This window comes from Echeneis naucrates, chromosome 15, assembly GCF_900963305.1.
Source record: "Echeneis naucrates chromosome 15, fEcheNa1.1, whole genome shotgun sequence".
NCBI classification, from domain to species: Eukaryota; Metazoa; Chordata; class Actinopteri; order Carangiformes; family Echeneidae; genus Echeneis; species Echeneis naucrates.
Genome location: NC_042525.1, coordinates 5,872,432 through 5,899,295, shown reverse-complemented (window position 1 = coordinate 5,899,295; position 26,864 = coordinate 5,872,432). Strand labels below are relative to the sequence as shown.

Sequence of the window (26,864 nt, the reverse complement as noted above, 5' to 3'; positions counted from 1 at the left end):
TCGGCTGCCGGAGATCAGAAGCGAACAAGGAAGTCTGACTCTGAGAGCTGGATGACAGGCTCCACGAAAACAAAATCCATCTCCGCCGGATCGTTCGCGTCTGCTCGTCGGCTCCTGGTTTCGCCGACGCAACAAAATGTTTAAAAAACTGAAGCAGAGGATAAACGAGGAGCAGTCGCCGCAGAGGAGTGCGCAGTCACCGCAGCAGGCCCAGGTTGGTTGTTGTGCTGCTGCTGCTGCTGGAGCTAACAGGCTAAGCTAACCTCTGTTTACAGCCGAAGTCAAAGTTCATACCAGTCCGGCGATAGCTCTTTATTTAACTTAACATGCTGCCAACTTCTCTTAAGTTGTTTTGTTCGTCGGACTTTTTGCTCTCTGGTGAGCTCAGCGCTAAATCAGTTAGCTGACAAACTGGTGCGTTCAGGAAAACTTGTAACTGGAAAATCTCGTTGTGTCAGACACACGAACCAGTCATCACCAGTTGAGTCGGCCGATCGTGATTTCTGCCACCCGAAACACTTTAAAGTCAACACAGTAGCTGACCTTAGACAGTGTGGGCAGGTCTGTTTCATGGTGCTTTCACGGGTTGGCTGCATGTGAAAGTGAGCAGGCAGTAGTGTTGATTGGATACCATACCGATCACTTTTCGGGGATTATTTTTTTTTTCTTTCAATCAAAATATTACCCCTGAAAGACAAATCACATTACAATGCTTACCTCAATTGAACTACACCTTGCTGGAGTTTCGCCCATTCCAGACTCGCCATTGCTCCACTTTCTGCATTCTCCAGGCTACAGACAGACACAGCGAACTTAGGTCGCCCCTCTTCTGGTCACATGATGTGGATGGACTAGTTCAAGTTTATGCTCGAGGGGGGGGGGGCGGTTATTTTATCATTTTTATCCATGGTGTCTGACAAATCTACTTTTTAGATGGCATTTGTGGCCAACGTTATATCAGAAAGCAAGTCCTGCTCTACTTTTCATTCATGATATTCGAGTGGCTTCTTCTGTAGCTTTCCCCTTGTGTAAATCCAAACTTTTTAAACTTGTTGGTGTTGATGACGCTCATTGTTTTGAGACACACATTTTATATATATAAAATAGCAATCAACATGTTAAGGCATACTGGTAAAAGGTCAAGTTAGACAAACAGTGGGCTGCTGTAACAAGAGGAATTGTTCTAAGGGAAGAACAATTATAAATTGGTCAAATACTTGATTGTGCAAAATTTTATTAGAACAAGAAAGAAGACTATTTACTGTGTGCAATCTGGGGAGAGGATTTATATTGTATAAATACATTCTGGTTTTGTTCATTTTAACAGATGGGCTCTGGTGACCGCCGTGGCAGCCAGACAACCCCGTTTCATCACGATGGCTCACCCACTCCCAGTGACAGAGAGGTAAGAATAATGTCTGCCTGTTAATGTTGATATGTGTGCAGCATCTACCCCTCTTGCAGCCTGCAGGGATTTCATGTCCCCTTCTTACGTCTTAATTTTCGATACAGAGTAACGTTGTTGTCAGTCTCTGAAGATCGGTCATGTCTTTTGTTATGCTTCAGGTTCTTTCAATTACAAACCAGTGTCTTTTGGTTGTTGTGCAAGGTCACAGTCATCAAGTATCACTTTCAGTTTTCAGTTTTCAGAAAGTGTAGGCTATTTTCACTGTTCATTCTCTTCTCTCCATCCCTTATTGACAACAGTTTGTTAATATTATAAAAGATATGGATTAAATGAATCATAACTGATCCATCATTTCAGGTGAAAAATCTTTCACCACAGGGTATAATTTCATTGAAACACAAGAACTGGAATAACTGAAGTAATAAATTGATGTAGATCAATCTGCACTGTGATCTCATGATAAACAGGTATGGTGTCTTCCATTTCCTTTGATTCCACTGCATGTGTTGTCACATGATACAATGATGTCAAATAGAATTTGGGGCATTTAGAAGTTGAATTTGGCCTTTTTTTAATCAAGCTTTGCAACTCAAATGCAGCATCAATGTGTCGTCATTTTAAAGCACAATTAGTTGGGCTGAATTTGCTCTCTGAGAAGGACATTGTAATGGTGGCGTGCACACCATATTTCAGCATCTGTATGAATAATTTATTTATCCTCCTCAGTTTTTCTGTCACGGGTCAGTTGTTGCAATATTTTTCTCCAGTGGATGCGGGCAAGTCTGTATAAAACGTCTGTGGTTCATTAAACAGAGGAAGGCCGACTCTGAGGTACTGCCCATAATAAACATGGATGATGCAATGTATGGTCAATGCATCTATTTCAGAGTTTAAACATGGACTTTTACAGTCTTTTATGATGTTCTTCTAAAAGAGAAATAAAATTGGAATAATTAATTATTCATGACAAGTTTTCTACACAGCAGTACTGTAATATTGACAATGCCTCCATTTGCTCAGGTTACTTACTCCTTTCTGCTGTCTCCTTTGGAAGCAAAGATGTGTAGTTGCAACTTGGGCTCATGTGCCCTCGACTTAGAAGCTTCTTATCATTGCAACACCTTTTTCTCACCTCACAAACCTTTAACACTTTGGCACACTCTGAAAGTGTTTAATGATAATTAAAAGGAGATTTAGCCAGTTTTTGAAAACGTAACTGAAGACAACACACAGAGATGTCAAATTGTTATTCACAACATTGTTGATTGAGTGTTTCACCTTCCCACTTTTCTTATTTTTCTTCCAATTTCATGTAGTCTCTCTCCCTCTCCCTCCCCCCTCTCTACTCTCAGTCTTTTATCTCTATCCATCTCAGACTTTCTTGTCCAGCCTGCTCTGGACAGTCTGGCTAGACACCCCCTTCAGCGCTATTTCACTCTCATGGTGTTGTTTTTCTCATTGCTCTCTGTGTTCCTCTCCTTTCCCCACCTTTCGTCCCGTTACTGCACTGACGGGGTCAGATGCTGGCTGGGATGATAGCAGAGCCCGCTTTTCTCTCTGAGTATACTATCTTTGCTCTGGACCATTCAAAACGACCCAAAACGGCCCAGGTAGCCAGTGTGGTGAGTTTGTCCTCGCGTACTGTCTCCTCCTCCTTTTCATCCTCCTCCTCTTCCTCCTTTTCATCCGCCTCCTTCCTCCTCCTCTTGCCGTGTTCCTTCCTCCTATCTCCGTGCCTTTGGGGAATCGGTAGAGGACTGTGGCCCAAGTAGGGACAGCTTGATCCCTGCGCTCCGTCTCCTGTTTCCTTTGGATTTAGCAACAAGAAGGCATCTCATAATTAGGCTAACCCTGCATCTCATGGGGTTCACACTGTGGGATAGGAGCTTGTGTGCTTTCTGCCATATGTTGGTTTATTGCCCTTCCTTTCAATTGTTATAATCTTTCACGGAATAGAGTATTGCCTCCTTGTCTTTTGGTATCCTTAGTTGCTTGCCTTATAGACCCTCAACACCTTGTTATGTTGCCTGATGGCCTTTGTCCCTTCTCCCAGAAGTCTGTTTATTTGGAGAGTGAATATTTTCATTTTGCAAGTTACGAACAGGCTTTTTAAGCTGTTGAAATGTTAAACTTTTTGTAACTCTTCCAAGTAAACAAACAGCCCAGTGAACCTTTGTAGATACCCTTATAGAGCTTATAAACTGGATGATGTGGGATTTTATGTGGAGGCCACAAGAAGACTGGAAACATTAGAATCAATTAAAATTCATAATTTGTGACTGAAACAAACAGCATATTTTCCTAGAAAGTTAGCATTGGGTACTGTTTAAGTAAAGAAAACTCAAACTGCATATCAAAAATTTACTCATGCATACATTAATTTTACTGAAATTTTGTGTGTCTGCTCATGTCTTTAAATTTAATGCATCGTGCAATATAAAATGTTTGATTCAAAAATAACTAAAGAAAACATAGCTGGTTGTCTACAGTTCCTGTAATGTATTTCTTATTATAGTTGTCTATTGATGTGAGTATTTCATATAGAAACACAGTTTGGCATATTCTACTGGGTCCAATGATTTGTTTATGAATGCTAGTAAGGACATGTTAGTAAAGCGGGTCCATGTTTTGAGTCTTGATCTGCTGCTCTTTATCATCTAGGCTAAATATTATTGCAAAAGCTAACTGTACTGTATAATAGAGGTCCTCAGTTTATACAACCTTTGCTGGTATTTGTCTGTAATGAACCGTAGTGATCAGTGAATTTTTGCTTCATAGTTGGAAGCTGTTGAATGTGCTGCAGCTGCAGATTGTAAAGAAGAAAGATATGAAATTCGTTAGTTTTGCTTTTGTTTGTTGTTTTTTGCCATGTTCAAGCTACATCTTATCAAAATGTCATCAACATGATCTTTACATAAGCTTTGTGTTTTTATTTTGGAGGTACAGACTTGTCTTGCCAGCCATGTTTTGATTTTCATTTGACCCAAATCTCATTCATGCTGAATTCAACATGGCTGGCACTTTATCAAGGTAATTATATTAGCTACCATTATAAGTCCCAGGATTTTTTGATTCTCTGGCTTTGGTGTATTACTTGTCCCTGTGAAAATGTGGACTGGTAGTGTCTACAAATGTAGCACAAAAATAGAGGCAATCAATTTCTAGGTTACTGGAAGCCTTCCTGAACTGGATCCTCATGAGTCCTAGTCCAACCTGCAACAGTCAAAAGCAGCTATTCTGGGTAAAGTCGCAAGAGAAACAGAATTTTTTAAGTGAGGGGAAAAAAATTGAGATCTACAGAAGTGCATGGTCTTGTGATTGTAAAAGTGCAAAACAAAACCTATTTTTCAAAAAATTGTATTTCAAGTGTTGAAAACGTACATGCTGCCTTGGCATCAAGTTTAAATGAATAGTTTTAATAAAGGCTCCGCTCATTGATATGTATTCTTCTGTATTTTAATACTTGCGGCCAGTGTATTAGAAGGACCTCACAGACTTGCACAGTCTCCAATGTACGAGGTACATCTACAATACATCATTGTAAGCTGTACTTAAGGCTGAGGCCTGAACTGAGAGCCATTGTTAAGACCCAGAGCCAACAGTGACTTTGGATCCATAAAGAAAATATCCACAAGAAACAGGAAATACATGTTGAATGCTCCTGTTGAATCCAGAGGAAGGAGTAGCTTGGAGCTGGAAAATAGAGGAGAAAAAAAATTCTTACTCTGATCCTGCTTCTAACAAGTTAACTAAACCGACTAGGCTGCTAAGTATTCTCTCACTTTAGTTTTGTCCTTATGCTCTTGTAATGCAGCTGCCAAACACCAACACCGATTTGACTTAAACTGTCTGTCTTATCTGTCCTTGTGGCTGTTCTGTAGAGTCTAGTTTAACCCTTTTTTGTTTATTGTAAAGTAGAGATGCCTTCTTTTTATGTATATAACCCCTCTGTTTTTTCCAAGTTGCATGAGGGTACCCACTGCCCCTGCATTGCTCCCAGCAATACTAATATTGCTCCCTCCAGAGTAATCAGGGAGAGCCATGCTGGGTGTGGATGACTAACTGGCCCGGGACAAGAGAACAGGCGCAGCTTTCGGCTCTCTCATAATGTCTTTGTACCTGCAGGGCTCCTCTAAAGGAACAGGAAGCTCTCCCAGAGGTAGCATCAATGGCGATGGAAGTGCTTCTCCTCATGTATGTTTTCTATTATCCAGTTGTTTTCTTACATGATTGTTAAAATGCTCATTCTCATTCTTTGATTAGTCAATCTTTGCATCTCAAACGTCCAAACAGAGAGAAGAGCCGCAGTCATTTGCCCAGAAACTGCAATTAAAAGTTCCTTCAATGGAGTCGTTGATTCGCGGTGGTGCCAGTCGTGCAGAAAACTTGTTCCGCTCTCCCTCCAAAGAGAACCTGGTCCGAAGCTCGTCACGCGAGTCCCTGACACCTTTGGGAGAAAATGATTCCCTGGGCGGTCCTACATATGATCCTCCCTCAGATATTGAGAGTGAAGCTGAGGAGCCACCAGGAACTGCAGAGTCCCTTTCAAAAGAACAGCTGCTACACCGATTACTTCGAGTGGAGAGGAGTCTTGGGAAATACAGAGGGAAGTACTCAGAGGTGAGACACACAGATTGCACAACGAGATTTCAATATTTGCATGGAACAATAATAGCCTTGATATCTTTTCATTTTCTCCTTTCTTGTGACATTCTTCCACTTTGTTCACACAGCTGGTTACTGCGTACCGAACAGTTCAACGAGATAAAGAAAAAACACAGGTAATTTAACGACAATATGTATTAGATTATATTCATATTCAAGTTCATCAGTAATTTCCACAATGTGCACTGAATTGATCACCCGTTTAATTCTTCTCTCCTTCTCCTCAGGCCATCCTCAGTCAGAGTCAAGACAAAGCGCTCAGAAGGATTGGGGAGCTACGGGAGGTACAGCTCTATGCTGTGAATGTTGTTGTCGCTCTGTTAGTGTCTGCCTTTCAGTGTGATTAAAATTTCATGTCTAAGTGAATGCATTGATTGGTCTCCAGGAGCTTCAAATGGACCAGCAGGCCAAGAAACATCTACAGGATGAATTTGATGCTGCACTGGAGGAGAAAGACCAGATGATCACTGTCCTTCAAACACAGGTTCAAGTGATGGCTGATAGCTGGTTAGGGTTCATAAGTCAGATAAGTTTGACTTTAAAACGAAGTGCTTGTCACAAATTTTAGCTCTATCAAATAAGAAAGCAATATGGCGACAGAAGAAGAGCAAAACACAGCAGTTCCTCTAAAGCAATGAAACTTCTAAGTCATTTAAATAATACAATGATATGATAACATTTGGAATCCAATCAGAAAAATTACTTTTTTTCAACATGATTTAATCTTCTACACGTTAATATAGCTTAAAATCATAAAACTTGACTCTACACTTAAATTTGCGAAAGGATACAATCAAGAACATGTTGTACATTTAATTAGGCAAATATTTAGTTGACAAACTGGTTTTTTAATTTTCCTGGCAGGTTGCTCTGTTGAAGAAACGAGTTAAGGGGGTCACTGATGGGGCTCTGCCACCTCAAGATGAGGCCCCTCAATCTGATGGTGCTGAAAACTCTGCCACACAAAGTCCTTCTAAACAGGAAGCAGTAGAGCCTGAAGTCACTGAGGGTAAGAATACCTGTTTTATATATTTAGAAAGAAGCCACCTACAAAAATTAATTATCTATGAAATCTCATGTCTAGGGAACAAATGAGACTTTTTCACCAGTGTAATTTATTTTCTGGGCAGGAGAGGGCAACAGTGATCCAACCAAACTGATGGAGGCTCTACAGAAGCGAGTGAAGAGACAGGAAAACCTTCTGCAGAAATGCAAAGAAGCGATGCGCACACACAAGGAGCGGAGCACCCAACTAGCCAGTGAGAATGAAACTTTGCAGGAGCAGCTGCAGGAGAGACTGCAGGAGTTGGAGAAGATGAAGGTAACTTCAAAGGCAGAAAGGGGCAAGATGTTCCAAACCAGTTTTCAGCTTCTCCCTAGAAACTGATGCAGTGATAAATTCTAATATCAAAGAGGTTTCATGTTGACCTGGGCTGAGATGCTGTGTCTTCAGTTTAATCCATGTAGTGCTGCAAAATGTCTGTATAGTCCCCTGATAATGTGGCTCCATTATCTCTGTGACACAGTGGTTTGCTGTGGCTTTACATATCCTAACCGTGTCCAAATACTCTGGAGACTCTCCAGGATGAAGGTTCATGTCATGTCAGTGTGACTTTTTTTTTTTTTTTTTTTTTTTCTCTTCAATGATTTCAAAACACTGTGCTTCAGTGGTATGATTGGCTTGTTTAGCTTGCTCCTAGCTGCTCTGGTGTTCTGCAGTGTCCGATAACAAATGTCTGTTGTTTCAAAGTCGCTGTGATAACAGATGGTTTGTCTGTGGCGGCTGGCTGATTGATTTTACTTTCATTTAATTCCACCATTTTTATGTTGAATCTGCTCTCTATTTGGGAGTGGAGTCTTTCCTGTGTCAGGAAAAGTAGAGGTTAACAGCCATTCAGCCCCCTTAAGCAGCATGAAGGCGTCGTGGAATTGCTGGGCTGGGCCGCGCTCATCCCCTGCTTCAGACAGATATCCCATAAAACAAACCATGTGTCTGCAATTCTTACCTTCAGCTCAGTTCATCCATTACTGCTAGCCTGAAAGAACATCATATCACCTTTTGGCTTTTTTGTGCAGTCACAATACATTTTGCAATTTTTCAGACTATTTATATGAAGTTTTGAGCATCAGCTGTTGATCAAAAGGCTACATAGACACCCATGCATTGTGGCAGACAGAGATCAAACAGACAAATAGTCAACCCAACATTTCCTGTTTAGTAACCACTGGTTCAACTGTGGTGGCACAGAGACATGGCAACTACATGCCACTGCTGTTAAACTGGGCTGTAATTTGGGTCAACTCTTTGGTTTAGCAGGGCTTGTGTGTACACTGCTTGTTTGGTTTGTGGGTGAGGCATCCTGGGTGGTGCAGAAAACATTTCAATTTGACCTTATCCAACCCGAGGCAAATCCAAAACTCTGACATGGCTCAGTGTAAAGTGGGATTTTTGTCAGATAGAAACGTGTGACATTCTCATCTTCAATTTCATCTAAATGTTTTCCGTTTAAAGGAACTGCACACAACAGAAAAGACCAAGTTGATCACTCAGCTCCGTGACGCCAAGAACCACATTGAACAGCTGGAGCAGGACAAGGTGGGTGAGGAGGTTTTCAAGCGATGGTCCTGTCTTGATTCAAGGTCCTGCAAATATAACACAAACAAATGTTTCTTTTTACGTTGCCACTGAGTAAAGACCATGAGACCATGAGACCCCATATTATTATTATTATAAAATTTGACTCCAGCACTGCAGACAGGACTGCAGCTAATGAGATCTCTAAATCGACAACAATTACAAACAATGGAATTGCGTTAGGATGGAAAAAGTAGCGATAATGCTGATCACGTCAACATCACTTTCAGCGTGGAGCATTTACTAATTTTTCCATGGCTGTTAACGGCTCGTTGCTGGCTTTCAGGGAATGGTGATTGCTGAGACTAAGCGTCAGATGCATGAGACACTGGAGATGAAAGAAGAGGAGGTTGCGCAGCTTCGTGCCCGGCTGCAGCAGGTTACTGTCCAAAGAGAAGAATTACAGGAACAGAAAGAAAAGGCTGAGAAATCAGGTTGAGTAAAATCAACTTCTGTCTTTGTTTGTAAGGAAAACAATTTTTTTCCGAATCTGTTAATCATGTTTTCTTTCTTTTTTCCGCACCAAAGCGTTTGAAGAACTTGAGCGAGCACTGGGTGTTGCTCAGAGGGCAGAGGAGGCCAAAAAGCAGCTGCAGGTTCAGCTGGAGGAGCATCTGAAAGAAGTGGAAAGAGCAAACGAAGAAGAGAGGAAAAGTCTGCAGCAGGAACTGACCCGAGTTAAACAGGAGGTGGTCACTATAATGAAGGTCATTCTGCAGAATATAAATGTATTTTCATTTAGAAAAAGGCAATAGTATATTGGAGGCAAATTAATTATGATGAATGGTTGTGATCCACATTTGATGAAAGCACAAAATAAATAAATAATTTTCTCTTTATTATTAATTTCATCAGAGATCTTCAGAGGAAACAGTGGCTGGTTTGGAAAAACACCACACTGAGGCTCTGGCTGCAAAAGAAGCAGAGATCAGTGCCAGAATCAACAAAGCGGTGGTAGGTGCCAACTGCTTTCATCATTCATATTAATTTTGCAATATAAACAAGTAAATCAGATGATAAACAATCTCTTTAAAGCGTTGATTTGAAATGCTTTTATTGCTTAGGAGGAGTGTGAAGAGAAGTTTGCCCGATTGGCTAAGGAGCGTGAACAACAGGCCTCTCTGGCTCTGGAGGACGCAGAGTTACAGAAGACAGCTCTGAGGACAGAAGCTGATAACAAGGTTAAAGAGATACAGCTTGAGCTGGAAGCTGCAAGGACGGTGAGCTTTTTTTCTGCTTACAATTGCATTTCATTCCTTTCAGTGCAGTTATTTGGATACGAATAAACTCATTAGCCAGAACTGACAGCAAGCTGTGTGGTTCAAAGCTATGTTCACAAAAATAGCACATTATCTGATTATATTGTTCCTCTATTATGTATACCACTTATCTGAGCAAGGTTGCACGCAAACAGATGGCAATTACCTGATTGTTTCACTTCAGTTTCTAAAGCACTGCATGACAGTGTATGCACAATCATGGCCACAGAGTGGAAGTGGATTTATTGAGTGTCATGGTAAAAAAAAAATTAAGCTGATATAAATGATAATAAATGTATGTGATTGCAGAGAATACTGGAGCTGGAGAGCTCCCTGGAGAAGATCTCACAAGAAGGATCAAGTCAGTCTCTCGAAATTTCCAGTCAGTTGAATGAGCTGAGGGATAAACATAAAGAGCAAATCTCTGTATTAGAGGAAAAGCACCAGGAGCAGCTGGAAAAGCACAGGAGCACCCTTACTCAGCAACATAACACTGCTTTTGAAGAGCTCAAGGAAAAACACAGAGTTGATTTGGAGACTCTTTTGAAGGACCAAGAGCTACAGTTCCAAGCACATGCTGAAGACATGAACCAGAAAACAATAGAGAAACTGGATGCAAAGCAGGCAGAGGTAGACATGCTTTCCTCTGAACTCTCTGAGGCTTTAACAAGCAAACAGCTTCTGCAGGAGAAGTTGGTCGCAGCTGAAGATGCTCAGAAAGATCAAGAAAAGAGATATCAGGATCAGGTGGTAAAACACAACAAAGAGCTCGCAAACATCAAACAGGAGCACAAGCAGACAGTTGGAAGTATAGAGAAGACTCTGAAGGAGGAGCTTAACGCAATGAAGATTGTCCTAAGGGAAAAGGAAAAGGAAATTAATGAGCATACTTCTAGAGAAAAAACACTACAAGAGGAATCAGATGGCACTACACAAGAACTACATATGAAGATTAAGGAAGTGGAGGAGTTGAAGCAGAGTTTGTCACAGTTCCAGGTGGAAAGTGGGAGCCTAAAGGAGTCTAATGCACAGTTAAGCAAGATCTCAGAGGAGCTTGGTCAATCTAAGACAGATTTGGAGTGTCAGTTTGAAGCTGCAAAAAGTGACTGTCTACAAAAAGAGAAGTTGCTTCAAGGTCTAGAGCAGCAGTTACAACAGCTCAAACGCGAGCTCTCTGAGCAGGAGAAGTCATTTACTGCTGAATTGAACACCAAGCAGGAAGGACAGAAATGCCTCAAGAAGCAGCTTGAAGACGAAAAAGCTGCCCATGAGAAGAAGATGCAAAGCACTGTAACTGAGTTTGAAACTAAGCTGAAATCACAGGAAACGAAAATGGAAAAGGTCAAGCAGAAAGCCAAAGATATGCACGAGAGTTACAAGAAAAAGCTTCAGCAAAATGAAGAGGCCATGAAGAAGGAACTTGCAAAGAAAGAGACAGAGCTTCAGCAGAAAGAGCAACAAGTACAGCAGAAGATACTTGAAATGGCCCAAACCAGCTCCCAAGGTCTCAGCAGTGCGATGTCAGAGCTGCAGACCAACCACAAGGAAGAATTGGAGAAGCTTCATGAAACCCATAAGCATGACACTGAGGAGTTGGAGCGTCGTTGGCAGGAGAAATTTGGACAACAAGAAGAGGAATTAAATGAGAGGCATTCACTCATACTACAGGAGAAAGTACAGGAACTGGAGGAACTATCACAGCAACTTGGCAGAAGCAGAGAGGAGAATGAACAGGTAATGAGTGAAATAAAGAATTTAAAGGAGGACCTGGCAATTCGAGAAACCACTGTGCAGAAGCTGCAAGAGGAGCTTAATGAAGCAGCGGTCAAGCTGGAGAGTTTGTCTCAGGGTGAAGCGTTGCTGAAAGATCAAATGGAAGCAGTGGAGAGGAACCTTAACCAAGCTATGAATGAGCGAAACACCCTCCAAGACAAACTCAACACAACACAGGAGGAGAGCAAAGAGAAGTTAAAGACCTTGTCTGATAAGTTGGAGGAAACGGAGCGGCAGCTTAAGACACTGGAGGGTTCCAGATGTAAGGAAAGTGAGGATTTACAGAGTAAATTTGAGGAAACTGCCATTCAGCTACAAGCCAAGGAAGCAGATTTCCAGCAGCAATTAATCATGATCAGCAGCCAAATGGAGCATTACTGTAGGGACGTTCAGTCTAAAGTGGAGTGTGGATCTAATGAACTCTATCAGAGAGTCGAATGTAGGTTGACAGAGTTGAAAGATAGACTGCTGTGTAGTCAGAAAAGGGTAGGACATCTTAGAAATATTATCTTCATGAAGGTGGATAGAATTTGCACTTTAGAGGAGAGTCTCCAGCAGCAGACTGAAGAAAACAAGAATCTATGCATTTCATTAGAACAGATGACTGCTCAGGTAAATGCTCACACAGAGCATATCAAAGCCTTAACACACGAGAAGGAGACTCATTCTCAGTCTATCAGTGAAAAAGTTCAGAAAATCGAGGAGCTGAGTGAAGCAAACAGAATCATATCAGATAGCGTGAAAACGAATGAGATGCATATCAGTGACTTGAAAAGTCAGCTTGAGAGTAGCATGAAAGAGAAGCAGGAAGCCATAAATCAGCTGGAGCAACAGTATAAAGAGGAGAGACAACAAATGATGGAGACCATTGAAAGATTAGGGCAGGAGACAGCATCTGCATTAGAGCAGACAGATGTGCTTAGGAACAGTCTGTCTGAGTATGAGACAAAGTTCAGCCAGAGTGACAGCACTGCCACATCTCTGCAGAGCAGGCTGGAAGAACTGCAATGCCAAATCTCTGACAAGGATGAAGCTCTGCAAAGGTTGACAGCCACTGTTGACAATCAGTCCATCAGCAAGTCTGAGATGGACCAGGTTTTAAGTGAGAAGGAGCAGAAAGTCAGCGGACTTACCTCTGAGCTTCAGAGCTGTGTCAGCCAACTCACTGAGCTCCAGGAGCAGTTTGCCTTAAAGACAAAAGAGTGCGAGCAACTTACAGCCGATCTCAAACAGCAGCACAGCATCAGGGAGAGTGAGAGAAAAGAGTTGGTAGAGCAGCTGCAGCAGGCCCAGATGCAGTGCAGTCAGAACGGGAGCTTGGAGCAGGAGATGTTAGGAAAGCTAAATGCGCTCCAGGAAGACAACCAAAAGTGCAAACGTGAACTTGAAAGTCAAAGGGAGGAATTTGAGAGGATGAAAGGTGAAATCACCAAGAGCAAGGAGGAGAGTCTGAAGGAAACCGAGGAGAGGTTATCTGCAGAGAGCGCACGGAAAGTATCAGAGCTGAAGAAGAAAGCTGAGCAGAAAATTGGTCAGATTAAAAAACAACTAACTTCACAGCTTGAGGAAAAGGAGCAGATGATAAAAGCTCTTCAGACTGCCATGGAGGAACTGAAGAACAACGAAGCATCTGGCAGACAACATACAGAAATATTAGAGGAGAGAACAAAAACACTGGAGGAAGCCCTGGTAAAGCTCAAAGAGGAGCAGGAAAAACAGCTTGAGCAGATTCTGAGTAATGAGAAGCATGAGAAAGAAAAGTCTCTGGAAGAACAGAAGCTCTTGTATGAGGAGAAGCTGTCCTTGGTTGAGAAAGATGCAGCGCATCAAGGGGAACTCAAAGAAACAAAATCAGCTCTGCATGAAATCGAGGAGAAGCTGAAGGAGGCAACGGAGCAGAATGGAAACCTTCTTACAGAAATAAATCGGCTGAAAGAAGAAGTACACGAGAAGGAAGTCCAACTTGATCAACAACAATCTGCCCAAAATCAATCAAAACTTCAGGCTGAAACGAAGGTGGAATGTAGCAGCGTGCAGCAAACTGGGAGCATGATGGAAAAGATGGAAAACCACTCACCAGCGCAGGAAGACGGCGATTCTCTCAAGAACAGACTGAGCCAGGTGACGAACGAGAAGGAGAAAATCCATAAGGACTTTACTCGGCTACAGAAAGATTTCCGGCTTATGAGAAAGGAGCACGAACAGGACCTGGCATACATGAAGAAAGAGCTGTTAGAGGAGAATGAGAAAAAGCTAAAGTGAGTCCATGATATTGGTTAGTTGTAATTCACATTGAAGTGAAAGCCAGTGATTTTTGCTGAACGTCAAATGTTCCCTTTGCTTTCTTTTGTAACAGATTGGAGTTGGAAGATGTGGAAATGAAGCACAATTCTGCCATCAAGCAGTTACTGAGAGAGTTCAACACGCAAATGGCCTTGAAAGAGAAGGAGTTTGATACGGCAGTAAAAGAAGCCATTGGTGAGACTGAGCGAGGTCATTTCCTAGTCATGGGTATTATTGCTTGAATAGAAAATTAACTTAATTGTGATTTGCTCGGTTGTTAAAAAAAAAAAAGCAATTAAATAATAAAAAATCTGCAGAATAACTTTGCGGAAACATTTTAAAATAATATTGGGTGGAACCAAATTGAGGGATCATTGCTCTTGGAAACAGTGCATGGGAACTGCCATGTTTCTTCGTTTCCTCTGTTGGTTAAATCGCATTACATTCCAGGCGGGATGTGAGTGAGCAGGTTGAAGTATGAACTTGGTTTTATCCGTTGCCTCTGGCTTCTTTCACTCTCCTCGACACAGAAAAGGCCCAGAGTGTTGAAGCCGAGCTCATCAGTAGTCACCGTGACGAGTCCAGCCAGCTGAAGAAGGTGATCGCCCAGAAGGAGGATGATTTGCACAAAACTGTTCAAAAATATGAACAAGTCATCCAGGTATTGTAAAAAAAAAAAAAAAAAAAAGCTTAACAAAAAGGTTCACTGTGTAAAGTCTCCACTCCACCCACCATTTGGAAACCATCACTGCCTAAGTTGGCAGCTCAGTTAGTTTTAGTCTAAAGCTCCACTTCCCAGCATGCTTTGTCAGAGATTCCTCAGAGACCCGTCAGATGAGCTCAAGCACCCTCTTACACGCCATCGGTAATGATCCAGATGTTATCATTTAAAATGATTAAACATAATCAATCAATAATACAAAAGTGGACACCTTGGTGTTCCAATGCATTTTCTTGGTGAGGCGGATGTTTCAATCGTTTACCTGACATTTATTGACAACCACTTTGAGTGGCTAATGACCATGGCCATTTCTTCTATTTCAGCTGTTTTATTTGTTTACTGTTACTTCAACTTTTCTGCTTACTTGAGAATTAGTTCCAATAATCAGACGGTATAGTTGACAGAAGGTGAAGATATATATATATATATATATATATATATATATATATATATATATGTACCATGGTACATGAGGAAAGATCGAAAGAGATATATAGATATATATCTATATATCTCCTGCCATCTTTCGATCTTTCCTCATGTACCATGGTACAGTATCTCTCCTCCCCTGGGAGAATCGCTGGTTTAGAAAGAAGTGACTCAGTCAACAGTGAACGCCTGTATCATGATATTCATTTGGAACCAAATCAAATAGTTGTTTAGAAACGGTCAGTGCTTGTGGCATAAATTCAGTTCCTAAATAGTCTCCAAACATAATTAATAGTGGGAGGTTTAAAAGAAGGCTCTGATCTGACCAACATAGCTGAGCTGTGATGCTGGGATGAAACATAGGATGTGACTCAATCATTGTTATTCTTTTTTTTTTTTTTTTCCCAGAGTCGAGAGGAGGAGATGGGAGACAGAGTGTGGCAGGTTCAGAAGGAACTGGAGGAGTTGAAAGCGAGAAGCCACAGCACATCTGAGGTACAAACTTGTCTGATCTACTGATCTACTGCTCACGTTCTCCAGGTCATCACACATCCGATTGGTGTTCCGCTTGGGGACATTTTGCTGTTTATGCAGGTGTATAAATTCATAACTGCAGCTCTTATAGCCCATTATACATGAGACCAGAGGTTTAGATTTTACACAGTGATTCAGCTGAAGTCATAAGTTATGTCACAGTGGCTGCATTAAGTAACAATGAATGTATTAAATGGCCTTTTCTTAAGTTCCCTTCTGGGACAGGCTGGAGTCTGATGGATGCATTACTAGTTTTCAATGACGAAATAATCCAGATGCATTCTTGTGTCTATGCCACAAGGCCCCTTCAGTTACCTTATTATTTGAAAGTTCACATACAGGTTAACAGACTTAACAGTTCTCAGTTATCCTTCCTTTTGTCTTGTTTCGTAATTGAAGGATTTAGTTCTTAGAGCTGGGGGACAATTTGATTACATACTTTGCTCGATCAGTGTCTCGCTCCAGTCGTGTGGCTTCTCTCCAAATCTCACCGGATGCTGTGAAAGTCGTTTGATTCACTCAGGAATGTTCTGCTTGGAAAACAGAGATTGTGAGGCAGCAGCCAGCCTCAATCCCTGTTCTCAATTATCATCTTACGAAGTGAATCTAGGTCTAAGATTTATGCTACACCAATACTTGCATTCAAGATGTGTGTCCTGGAAAAGGCCCATATAGAACAAATGTACTCCTGGGAGATGTTACCAGGTGTTGAGGTGCTATGGGACCCCTGCACTGATTCCTCTACCTTCTACATGCATGTCCAGATGCACACAAATACAAAGAGTTATGCTGCTCTCCCTGCTGCATTTTTCCCTGCTGAGGTAATAACTTTATGGGTCGATTCTATGGGGTTTACGCTCAGGGAGGCCTTCCCTTGCCACGGGCCTCACAAACCATTCTTCATTTAGACAGTATGTCAGTATGTCTCAGCGTCGACACCGCACTCTTTTCACATGTTCAAATGCTATCCAGTCGTCCTGTGGAGCTGGTTTTGAAGCGTCATTTCCCATAAACAGACTAAAAACCAACTTTGTGATGGTCAGTCTGTCAGCGCCTTGTTGATACTTCTCACCCCCGAACAGGCACAGATACAGAGCTAACAGCTGAGCACTGTAGACTTCAGAAAAGCATTATTCAAACTGGGTTAAAGTTGGTGGCAACTATTTGTTTAACAGAGAAGCAGAGGCCGTACTTTAAGGCTGATTTTTGTCGTTTCATGGTAATTGTTGACAAAAAGAAAAACATTGAATGTCAGTATACTTGTTATTTAAACGTAAAATGAAGTTTAGTTGTAATATTCCATAACTGCCTGAATGTAATGTTAATTTATTCACTGTTGATACACATTCATTGAATTCTAACATACCGTCTTCCCCTTTTTTTCTTTTTTTTTTAATTCTGGTACAGATGAGCATGGAAGACCTACAGGTATGTTTGCTGGTTTGTTTACTATTGTATCATCCAGGCTCGTTACAACTGTACAACAGCTGCATATTAAAAAGAATATCAGCTGGTATAGATGATACCGTCTTTAGCTTTTCTGGCTCCACCTTCCAGTTCTCATTTATGTTCTCGTTTCGTACCTCAGACCCAGCTCGCTGAGAAGACCACTTTGCTGAGCGAGGCCCGGCTGAAGGAGCAGGAGTTCGTGGAACGGGTGAGTGCCGGGGACAAGTGAACAGCAAATCCTAGGCAGTCTATTCCCAGGATCCCATGGCCCCCAGCAAGAGCAGCCACTGCTCTCCTGCCGCATCAGCTTAATTACACAGCACATCTGTTTGCATTTGGTTTAACCCTATAAACAAATCAGAGTGACGCCTCCCACAGTCTTTCTCACACACATCGTCACTCTCACAATCTACGCTTGAAGGACGATCAACAAAATGATTATGTCCCCAGCAACAATTATGCTAATACAGAGAATTAACCCACTGGGGGTCAGTGAGTTTTTTCCCTTTATTTGTTATGTTTAAATTGTTAATCTGTGCATGCCTGGTGTGTTTCTCCATGCTAGATTCACTCGCTTGAGGACAAGATTAAATGCTTCCACCGAAATACAGTTGTAACTCATCTTGGGAGCACATTCAAAGGTAACATTAACACCATGGACCAATTAGTTCTGCTTTTTTTTTTTTTTCCAGCCAGTTTTCTTTGAGGCCAACACCACAAAGATGCTACACATAATGCTTGAACTCAGAACTACAGAAGGTGTAACAAAAACTACAATACATACATATTTTTTATTTTTATTTTTTTCCTGTGGTGATTTTCAACATGTAACATCTAATTCTAGTTAAATTTATCATGCTATCATTAGAATTTTATAGTTATTGTCCAAACATAATCACTTTATGGACTGAAGTTGGGACAAAGATGAAAATCCTGAGTAGAGGGTGATGACGTGTGGTGGAGTGTGTGGTCTGATTTTTAACTATGCCTTTGAGGACGTTTTGGCCAACTAAGTGTGATTTTTAGGCTTACTGGTAAGGATTAGAGCTGTGGTCATAATTAGGGTTTGGTTGGAGTTAGGGTTAGACATGGAAGCGTTGTGGTTAAAGTTAGAGGAGGCCTCTCAATGAACTATACCATAAGTATATCAAAAACCAAAGATGGTGTGTTTGTATGTGCACATGAGAGAAAATGCCTTTGGAGAGACTGAGTGAATTCTACCCTCCTGGTAATAAAGAGGATCTGCTGTCAGAAAGGGGTGGAGTGGCGTGGGGGTGGGGGGGGGTAAAGAAGCCATCCTTGGATTTAATGGCTTTTGCAGATCGCAGTCTTAATGTTTCCCACACAAGGCCCTGCAGCACACAGACCTCTGAAATCCTCTATATCCACAATCACATACCATATCCAACCTAAAGCCTCCTTCGCCCTGCATTTCCTTTGGACTCCTGTATCAGCGAAAGTGTCTTGCACTCATTCTGTTGAGCTTACTTAACCCGCCCAGAGCTCGGGGTTTCAGGTAAAAGGCTGATCAGAAGGCTGTTGATAAGTGGTCTCAGGTCTGGAAGCGCCATGATTGGCGGTATGATAGACTCAGCCGGGGCAGCGTGAGGTCAGGAGGACAAAGGCTGGGGGAGTCATTGGTGACGCATTGATTCATGGCAGAGATCAAAGAGCTGTTTGCTCTTCTATCACCTTTACCTCTCCTCCAATTGTGTGACATATCTTTCCGCATGCAGGCACATTTGGTGTCGTCTGAATGATTATTCCAGATCAGCAGAGAGCGAGTGGGTGTTGGTCCACAGTGAAGACCTGCTGGGGATCCTTCAGTTGTAGCACCATAAATGTTACCAGTCCTGCCCAAGTTGTAGCGCGGATTTTCCCATTCATAGTTTTTAGGAATAATGGTGTTACAGCTCCAGGCGGAAAATAAAAGTTGTAGTTCTTCGACACTTGTGGTATTAAAGTGCTCATGCTGAGCCTCACCATTCTTTCCTGTGCTTGTAGCTGGAGTTTGAACTCCATGCCTCTGCATATGGCCCTGCTGTTCGGTTGCTAACACAAACATGATACTCTGGGTTGGCACCTCCGGCGTATTTGACCGTGACAGGCATTGCTAAACTATCTGGCATTCCTACTTTATTTCTTCCTCTTTTTTTTTTTTTTTCATTTTGTTGAAAGATTTTTATTTATTTTTATTTTTTACGCTTTCAAAAGTTTTAACAAACATTTTAAAACTTTTGACCTCCCGGTCAGAATTATATTTCACACACAGTATCCCTGATGTATTGGCCATTTAAAGCAGCTACTTTACATAAAATGTTATTCATCATAAAATCTTATTCGAATGTAGAAGCTGATTATTGCAGTCCCACTCAGCTACGCTTTACAGTGCCGCTTATTGTTTCTGCTTGTTTTGTACAGATCCTGCATTTAACAGCAGTGATGCTCTTGCAGAAGCCACTGAGATGGAGTACCTGAAGAAGGTGTTGTTTGAATACATGATGGGACGGGAAACAAAAGTAAGCTTTTTCTTTTTTTCTTTGGTGGTTTTAGCTTGTATTTTTTTATATTACTGAATGTCAGACATTGGATCTCTTTAGTTCAGTGCTTTATGGACAAAGTTTATGATTCCTGATGAAGTCTGTTTCATAAATATATAAAGCTGTGAGTAAATGAAACTGAAATTGAAATGTTGAAAATGGTGCTGGAAATTCATTCCTTCCCATCTTTTTATTTATTTATTTATTTATTTATTTATTTATTTATTGTAAGAATGAGACCACTTAGGAAGTCTTGTAAAAGTCATGTTGTGTCCAGTCTGATTTGGAAAATTAACAGTGCTTTCCCTAATTAACGACACTGAAGACATGGTCCTAAAGTCAGCGGGATTTTCCAAGCTCCTCAGAAACAGTTAGGCTTTAAGACAACATGGCAGACCTCCCCAGTGTGGAGGATGTCCCCCAGGCTGCCTGCTAGCACATGTATCTTGCATGACGCACATTTGCCATTTAAAGACATGCTGGCCTTGTTTAGTGTGAGTCGAGCGGTTAGGTTTCCTACACAGCAGCCCTGTTTCTGATTATCCTCTGTGTTTATGGGGAAATACATACACTCTGGCAGATAGGCCTGGAGTTGATTATACAGATAATGGTTTTTTTTTCTCTCTCTCTCTCTCTTTTGTTCCTGATTTTAGTGCTTTAAATAGTCTCAGAAAAAATGTAATGTGACAGAACTGAGTCAAAAGAGAAAAGTATGTTGAAATGGTAAATGGATATGAAAAAATGTTTGACATTCTCCAAGAAATTTTTAGAAAGTCAACCAGATTGCTTGTTGCTCTTCTATTATTTATTCATTCATCACTCCTGCAGACGATGGCCAAAGTGATTACCTCCATGCTCAAGTTTCCTCCAGAACAAGCGCAAAAGGTTTTGGACAAAGAGGATTCGAAAACAATTGTAAGCATCCCTTTACCTGCTGAGGAAACTTTGATGAGCTTTGTCACTGAACTCACCTCAGACCCCGCGCAGTAAATAAAGACATATGACCGCAGTTCTTCTGACAAGTGCACAACTAATTGAATGAATGTCTCTTCTGTCCCTGCACAGCCGTGGTTACGATGAGTTACTCAGATACTTTGGGATGAAAATCTGCTGCTGCTGAAGGGAAGGCTGCCATGGATCACATCAAGCCCTTCTCCCTCTGTATTTTGTCATTGTGTGTGCGTGTGCGTGTGTGTGAAGGCACACTGGGGCATACATTTTTTTTGTCTGTTTGTGTGTGTGTGTGTGTGTGTGTGTGTGTGTGTGTGTGTGTGTGTGTGTGTGTGTGTGTGTGTGTGTGTGTGTGTGTGTGTGTGTGTGTGTGTGTGTGTGTGTGTGTGGTGCTGTATGTGTGAATATAAAGTAAAGGTATGAGGGAATTTTCAAGAGAATAATCCAGAAACACAAATCTTCCATAAATCAAATTTTACTTTGAAACTGAGTTAATTAATTTATATGTTTTAGAAGAAGATAAAGGGTTTTCTTTATATTTTAGAACGCGTTCATACAGATATGGTTTGTGCAATAAATGATATTATCATGTATTGATGCTGACGGTCAGTTGATCTTTAGGTTTCTGTGTTGTGCTGTTGTCTGAATCACTTCCTCTGTAAAACTGTAAACAACCCTTTAACTGTACACATGCGCCATGTTAAGATACTGGCCTCTGGACCTTGTTTGTTTAACTCAGCTTTTCTAAGCTTTATATTTTGGCACCGGCATAGAAACCCCAAAACACAAAACTGTAAATTGTACGATGATCATTGACTGTACCATAGGACACTATATCACTTGCTATACTTATTCAGACTAACAAATTAAATCTTATTTGCAGAATATCTTTTGTCACTCCTCTTACTATCTTACAGATGTTAAAGCCAATTTATCCCATGTCCAGTTTTTACCCAGCTTATCTGCTGGAGTGTAACGCATGATAACGTCCCATTCAAACAGACCCTGGAATTCAGACATCACAGCAAATGCAAATTTTAATCTTAACAGCAGCTGACCTTTCTTTGACCTTTTGTTTTGGGGTTTTGTTTTGGGTTTTTTTTTTTTCACCATAACAAAACATGCATTTTATTTTCCTATAAAGGTCTGACTTGTGTGAGTTGCAATACTGCTCATTTAATGAGAATCACAGCAAACTATTTGACAAATTTGATTATCCGTACTGTAGGTTTTCTGTTTCTCTTGATGCTTTTAAACACTAATTTACAGCAGTCTAAAAGACTTACTGTGTATTGAAATATGTCAAAGAGAATAAACAAGTTTAAAATAGTTCACCTACATCTATCTTTCAAAGAGACAAGACTTTTTTTTTTTTTTTTTAGATAAAACAAGTCTAGGAGAGTCAAACTTTCTTGAATATTTGCCTTTTGCTTTTAAATAATTTCTATTATCGGGAATCTGAAAAGTTTTCAGATTAATTAGTGGCCAATTAAGTGTTGAAGGTCGGAAATGGATATAGCAGGAAGCCTTTGCTGTGATATATAATATTTTCAGATGGTTTGTCCCAAGACACCAAACCAGAGAGGAGGGGGGCCGCTTTGGATAGGTTTTCATTTTCGCACCTTTGTAGAAAAAACGTCTTTGCCCATAAAAAGTGTTCTCACATCACCGATTCGTGCTGCTGTGTGAACTTGAAGTAACCCTTCGTCCTTTTCGGCGCTTTTAACTCACAGAATAATATATGATATCAACAAAAACTGGGGCTTTTGTTTCTAATAACAACAACAATCTGCTCATTGCGGCTGAGAAAACGTTAGATGGCAGCAGTGCGCACTGGTTTCTCAGTTTTGGTGCGCTGAGCCCCAAAGTCCCCTCCTGAAATGTGATGCTTCGCCTCAAAACCATCCTCTTCTCTGCCTGACCGCCTCAACCAGCGTCAGCGTCCCGCAACGAGAACACACCTTCCGGTTTCACCTTTCACATTAAAACCCCTCCCTCGCGCCTTTCACGCGTCGCCGCCAGCGGCTCGGTCCGACCGCGATGCTTTTATTTTGGCTCGTCTGCTCTCGCCGTCGGTCCTGTTGGTGCCTGACTGGAGCGGACTTGACGTGGACTGACGGCATTTATCCCGACAGGCAGCCCGCGAGCAGCGACTTCCTCAGATTGGCTCAGAATGGAGAGAAGCTGACGCACCGAGAATTACTGGACTGTTAACTTTCCTCCTCCAGCTTTTCCTCATGCCACCACAGCTCTACATGTGCTGCTAGTCCGGAAATAATAATATATATATATATTAAAAAAAAACTTCTTAATTGATTTTTTTTTAACGCTGACTCTGCTGACAATCCTTCCTTTTTTTTTGACACTTTAACGCGTTATTACGCACGATGCGCAAAGGGATGGCTCCACTTCAGAGGCAACAGACGAGAGTACAAAATGTGTTTTATGTCTGTCTTTCCATTTCAGTGGCTTATTCTTACAACATAGACTTGGAGCATCCCTTGGTGTTCCGCGGACCCAATTCTAGTTTTTTTGGCTACTCTGTTCTGGAGCATTATCATGACAACACACGCTGGTGAGTCCCATCTTGTTCTGTTCCTGGAAATTAAGTTGTTGTTTTCTATCAATGATGCAATGGATTTGTGCTTTTCAAACACATGTTTGAGCTTTTGGCTGCCTCCACGCCCAATAAAACTGAAGCTTTGTACTTTAACTTAGTCCAACTCCTGCGGGCAGGAGATTTTTCTTATTGTATTCAAAGGCAGCAGTGACTCAGATGAAAGATTTCAATAGAAGGGCCCCATTATGTCCCATCCTCACCCCTCCTTTCGTATCTGCAGGGTCATAGTAGGGGCCCCGAAGGCAAACTCTATCTACAGTAGCTCTGTGCACTCCCCTGGAGCTGTGTACAAGTGTCGAGTTCACAGCAACCCGGAGCGCCGCTGCACAGAGATGGACCTGGGCAGAGGTCAGTCACCAACCGGAGCCAACCGGAGCCTGCAGCATCATTTCAGGGCATACACACCAACTGCACATCTGTCAGAGTCACACATGCATCCACTCACACTCATAACACAGAGAGGTTCACAATCTGGTGCTGCACTACACACACATTGCTGAGCTCTCCCTGCAGCCTCTCCTGTCCACTCTCTGCACAAAACTCCCCCAAGCATCTGTTTTGTTTTATCAGAATAATGCAGCCTCATGCTGCCCTTAACAGTGCGACAGTTGTTCTCTTTGTTCTAAACCTGCGATCTGGATGAAGGTAAAAGACCAGAGGACTGCGCAGAGGTCCATAAATATTTTGTTAAATATGATTTATGCCTCTGCCTCTTGGAATATTTTCTAAGCATATGAGCCAGAAAAAAAGTACAGCCCGGCAGGGGTTGGAGGTGAAGACATGGCTTTAATATTAACCCTCCGCTCTGTCAATGTGTCACCAAAACTCACAAAATAAAACCAGTGATCACAGTCAACAGTACCCCTGACTCCTGAGTGGCCAGATGAGCTGGACCCTGACATGCTTAAAGAAGCCCAACCCCACACAGCTACGTGTATGAATCAGGGAGGAAGAGAATAGACATACTGATATCCGCATCAAGGCTGATACCGAGAAAGAGATACTTCTGAAGTCTTTTAGGGGCAATGCCTTTATTTGTTTTGAGTTTTAGTTTTAGTTTTAGCTACAAAATTCCTGACACATACATCACAACCTTTTTAAAAAAAAAAAAAAAAAAAAGTGCAGCTGCAAAAGTTTGACTATAAATCAATTAGATGAGTGAAAGAAAATTTACGTGCACCTATTTTGATAATCATCTGTTCATTTCTGAAGCAATAGGCAACCATTCTTTGGTTCCTGTGTCTGTGACGTAAGAATCAGCAGCTTATCTGCTGTTGGTTGGGAACAACATGACCCATTTGATGACATTTCATAAAGACCGAGGACTTTGTGGTGTTTTCTGGTGTGTTTGTGATTGTAATCGATCAGTTTCCTGAGAAATAATTATCAGATTGATCCTGATAAAATGTTTGTGTATTTTGTGTGTTCATACAAAACAATTATCAGTACACAAGGCCTGTTCACCTCTTATATATCTACATATAAATTTCAACAATCCAGTGTCACAGATTTCATAATGGATTTGAGTGAGTGTCAACTGTACGGCTACTATTTGCAGATTCAGCAGAAACGAATAACAAAAACCAGCAAAGAAAAAGCTGACAGCGACTCACAAGCAACAAGTTACTTGCTGCAAAAAGAAGTCCTCCATCCTGATGACTCAATGTCTGTAAACTGCACTCATTGTCTTTCAGGAAACAAGCCGAGAGAGTCGTGTGGGAAGACGTGCCAGGGAGACAGGGATGATGAGTGGATGGGGGTTAGCCTGGCCCGCCAGGACAGACCCAACGGCAAAATCCTGGTGAGTTCGGGAATGCTTCAGCTGATTTTTTTTTCTAATGCGAACCATGTACAGCGCGCTCCTAAAAAACAAAAACAATTACACCGACATCATTGTTACAAATGTCTTACCATGAACCGCACAGTTAAACCACAGTTGGTCCCAACTTTTACAGCCCTCCCTGTCCTTCCAGTCTGTGTCAAAACCTCTGAGCATAGCACTGGTAAAAAAAAAAAAAAAAAAAACTGAACCTAAGTCCTCATTTGGATTGTTTTTGTTTTATTTATTTATTTTTTTCTCTTTTCCAAAGTTGGACCGAAAACTAAAGTCAGAGAGATTTGGAAGCTGCTGAGTGGTTACATAATACTGTAAAACATTTAGCTCATGTCTGGAGCTGGAGGAGGCAGTGAAACAGGGTTTGTCAGAAGTAAAGTTAGAGGTAGTACAGGACTAACTAGTGGTGTTAATCCCAGAGGTGTTTGGCTGGGAGTTTTCACAGAGATCTCAGGGCGGCTGGCAGAGTTTGTTTAGGCTTCAGCCCCTCTGCAGTGGTCCCGTCTGAGGCTGGCCTTTCATTAAATGTTAACCCCGGCGTCCCGGGGTGGGCAGTGAGGGGGCACTCCAGCGGTGGAGCCGGGGAGCTCTTGAAACATTCATGGCAGGTGTGAATGTGCTTGAATACCTGCTGCTGATTGAACTGCACCCCGCAGTGTCAGAACAATCAAAAGAATTCCTCTCTCTGAAGATGTCCAGATAACTGCTTGGACTGCTCAGCCATTGAATTCCCCCTCGATGTGTTTGTCTCTGGTCAATTTTTTCCACCTCATTGGAATTTACTGGCACGGCTTTTGAAACCATCACCCTTGGCTTTGCTCGTCAGTCAAAAGTTGAAAAGCTCATGGCGTTGTCGGGGTGGGTGGTTGGGGGGGGGGTGTGATGTTGTTTAACAACAAGCTTTTAGCTACACATTCTTTGGCCCCCTCAGGGAGGGTCATGATAAAAGGAAGGTGGTGACTTTCCACTGCTACGTGTTGTTCAGCCTTTTTCTTCTTCTTCTTCTTTTTTTTTTTTTTTTTTTTTTGGTGTGTGTTTATTAATCTCATCTGAATGGACTCACGTTTCTGTGCAACAGAACAGAAACGGCTGCTTGGCAGATGTTTGCACTGATTTCAGCCTGGCTTTGATTGAGGACCATGTTTGTGACCACTAAGGTCTGTATTGTGACAACAGCCCTCCACTGCAACCATGAAAGCCTCCTTTGCTGCCTCGACAGAACCTGTCAGCTGCTGCAATCAGCTCCTTTCGCTCTGTTTACGTCAGCTGATTGAACTTTTTTTTTTTTTCTTCCAAAGATTCTGCATCTGCTTAAGAGGGAGAGCTCTTGCTGGTATTGCTACTACTGTTGGTAGAGCTGCCCTTTGTTTCTCAACGCAGGTCATCTGACGCTCTGTGTGTGCTCACAATAAGCCCCCCTCTTATATGCATTTATACTGACTGTGTGTGTGTGTGTGTGTGTGTGTGTGTGGGAGGGGTTCGCGGGGAGTTAAGCTGTGCGGAGGGAAATGAAGTGAACTTTGTCTGCACAGAGGCGTCCAAAACTGTCCCCAGAGCCACAGGAGCCCCACCGCTGTACCCCGGGGTACTAAATCATTACCACATTTACACATACTGTATATGTGTGGCCGGATCTGTGCTGCGTTCCAAATCCAGTCTATATTCTCCCCTTTGCTTTGTTTTACTTTGAAAAACACACCGACAAAATATTGTTTTTAGAATTATTCTCTGTCAGTTAAAGAAATGTTCTCCTCGCTTCAGCA

General features: G+C 41.8%; 2 protein-coding genes across 3 annotated transcripts in view; both read left to right on the top strand.

The window, feature by feature from the left end:
- golga4 (golgin A4) lies at positions 1-21,958 on the top strand. 2 transcript variants are annotated; one of them, XM_029521827.1, is made up of 24 exons: positions 1-214; positions 1,325-1,405; positions 5,534-5,602; positions 5,702-6,028; positions 6,142-6,189; positions 6,301-6,357; positions 6,459-6,557; positions 6,938-7,082; positions 7,204-7,394; positions 8,586-8,669; positions 8,995-9,142; positions 9,237-9,397; positions 9,564-9,662; positions 9,773-9,928; positions 10,277-13,998; positions 14,097-14,218; positions 14,554-14,684; positions 15,582-15,668; positions 17,115-17,135; positions 17,296-17,364; positions 17,722-17,797; positions 19,578-19,675; positions 20,525-20,611; positions 20,762-21,958. In XM_029521827.1, the coding sequence occupies exons 1-24, from the start codon at positions 137-139 to the stop codon at positions 20,774-20,776; spliced, it is 6,171 nt and encodes a 2,056-aa protein (XP_029377687.1). In that variant the 5' UTR covers positions 1-136; the 3' UTR covers positions 20,777-21,958. The 2 variants fall into 2 exon arrangements, with proteins under 2 accessions (XP_029377687.1, XP_029377686.1); XM_029521826.1 differs by having other exon boundaries at positions 9,237-9,415; positions 9,776-9,928.
- Positions 21,959-23,034: 1,076 nt separating this feature from the next.
- Positions 23,035-26,864, top strand: part of itga9 (integrin, alpha 9) — a 39,178-nt gene continuing 35,348 nt past the window's right edge. Inside the window, exons 1-3 of the mRNA XM_029521828.1 lie at positions 23,035-23,222; positions 23,488-23,615; positions 24,962-25,068. Coding sequence (XP_029377688.1) covers positions 23,035-23,222; positions 23,488-23,615; positions 24,962-25,068 — 423 coding nt within the window. The remainder of the gene's footprint in view (positions 23,223-23,487; positions 23,616-24,961; positions 25,069-26,864) is intronic.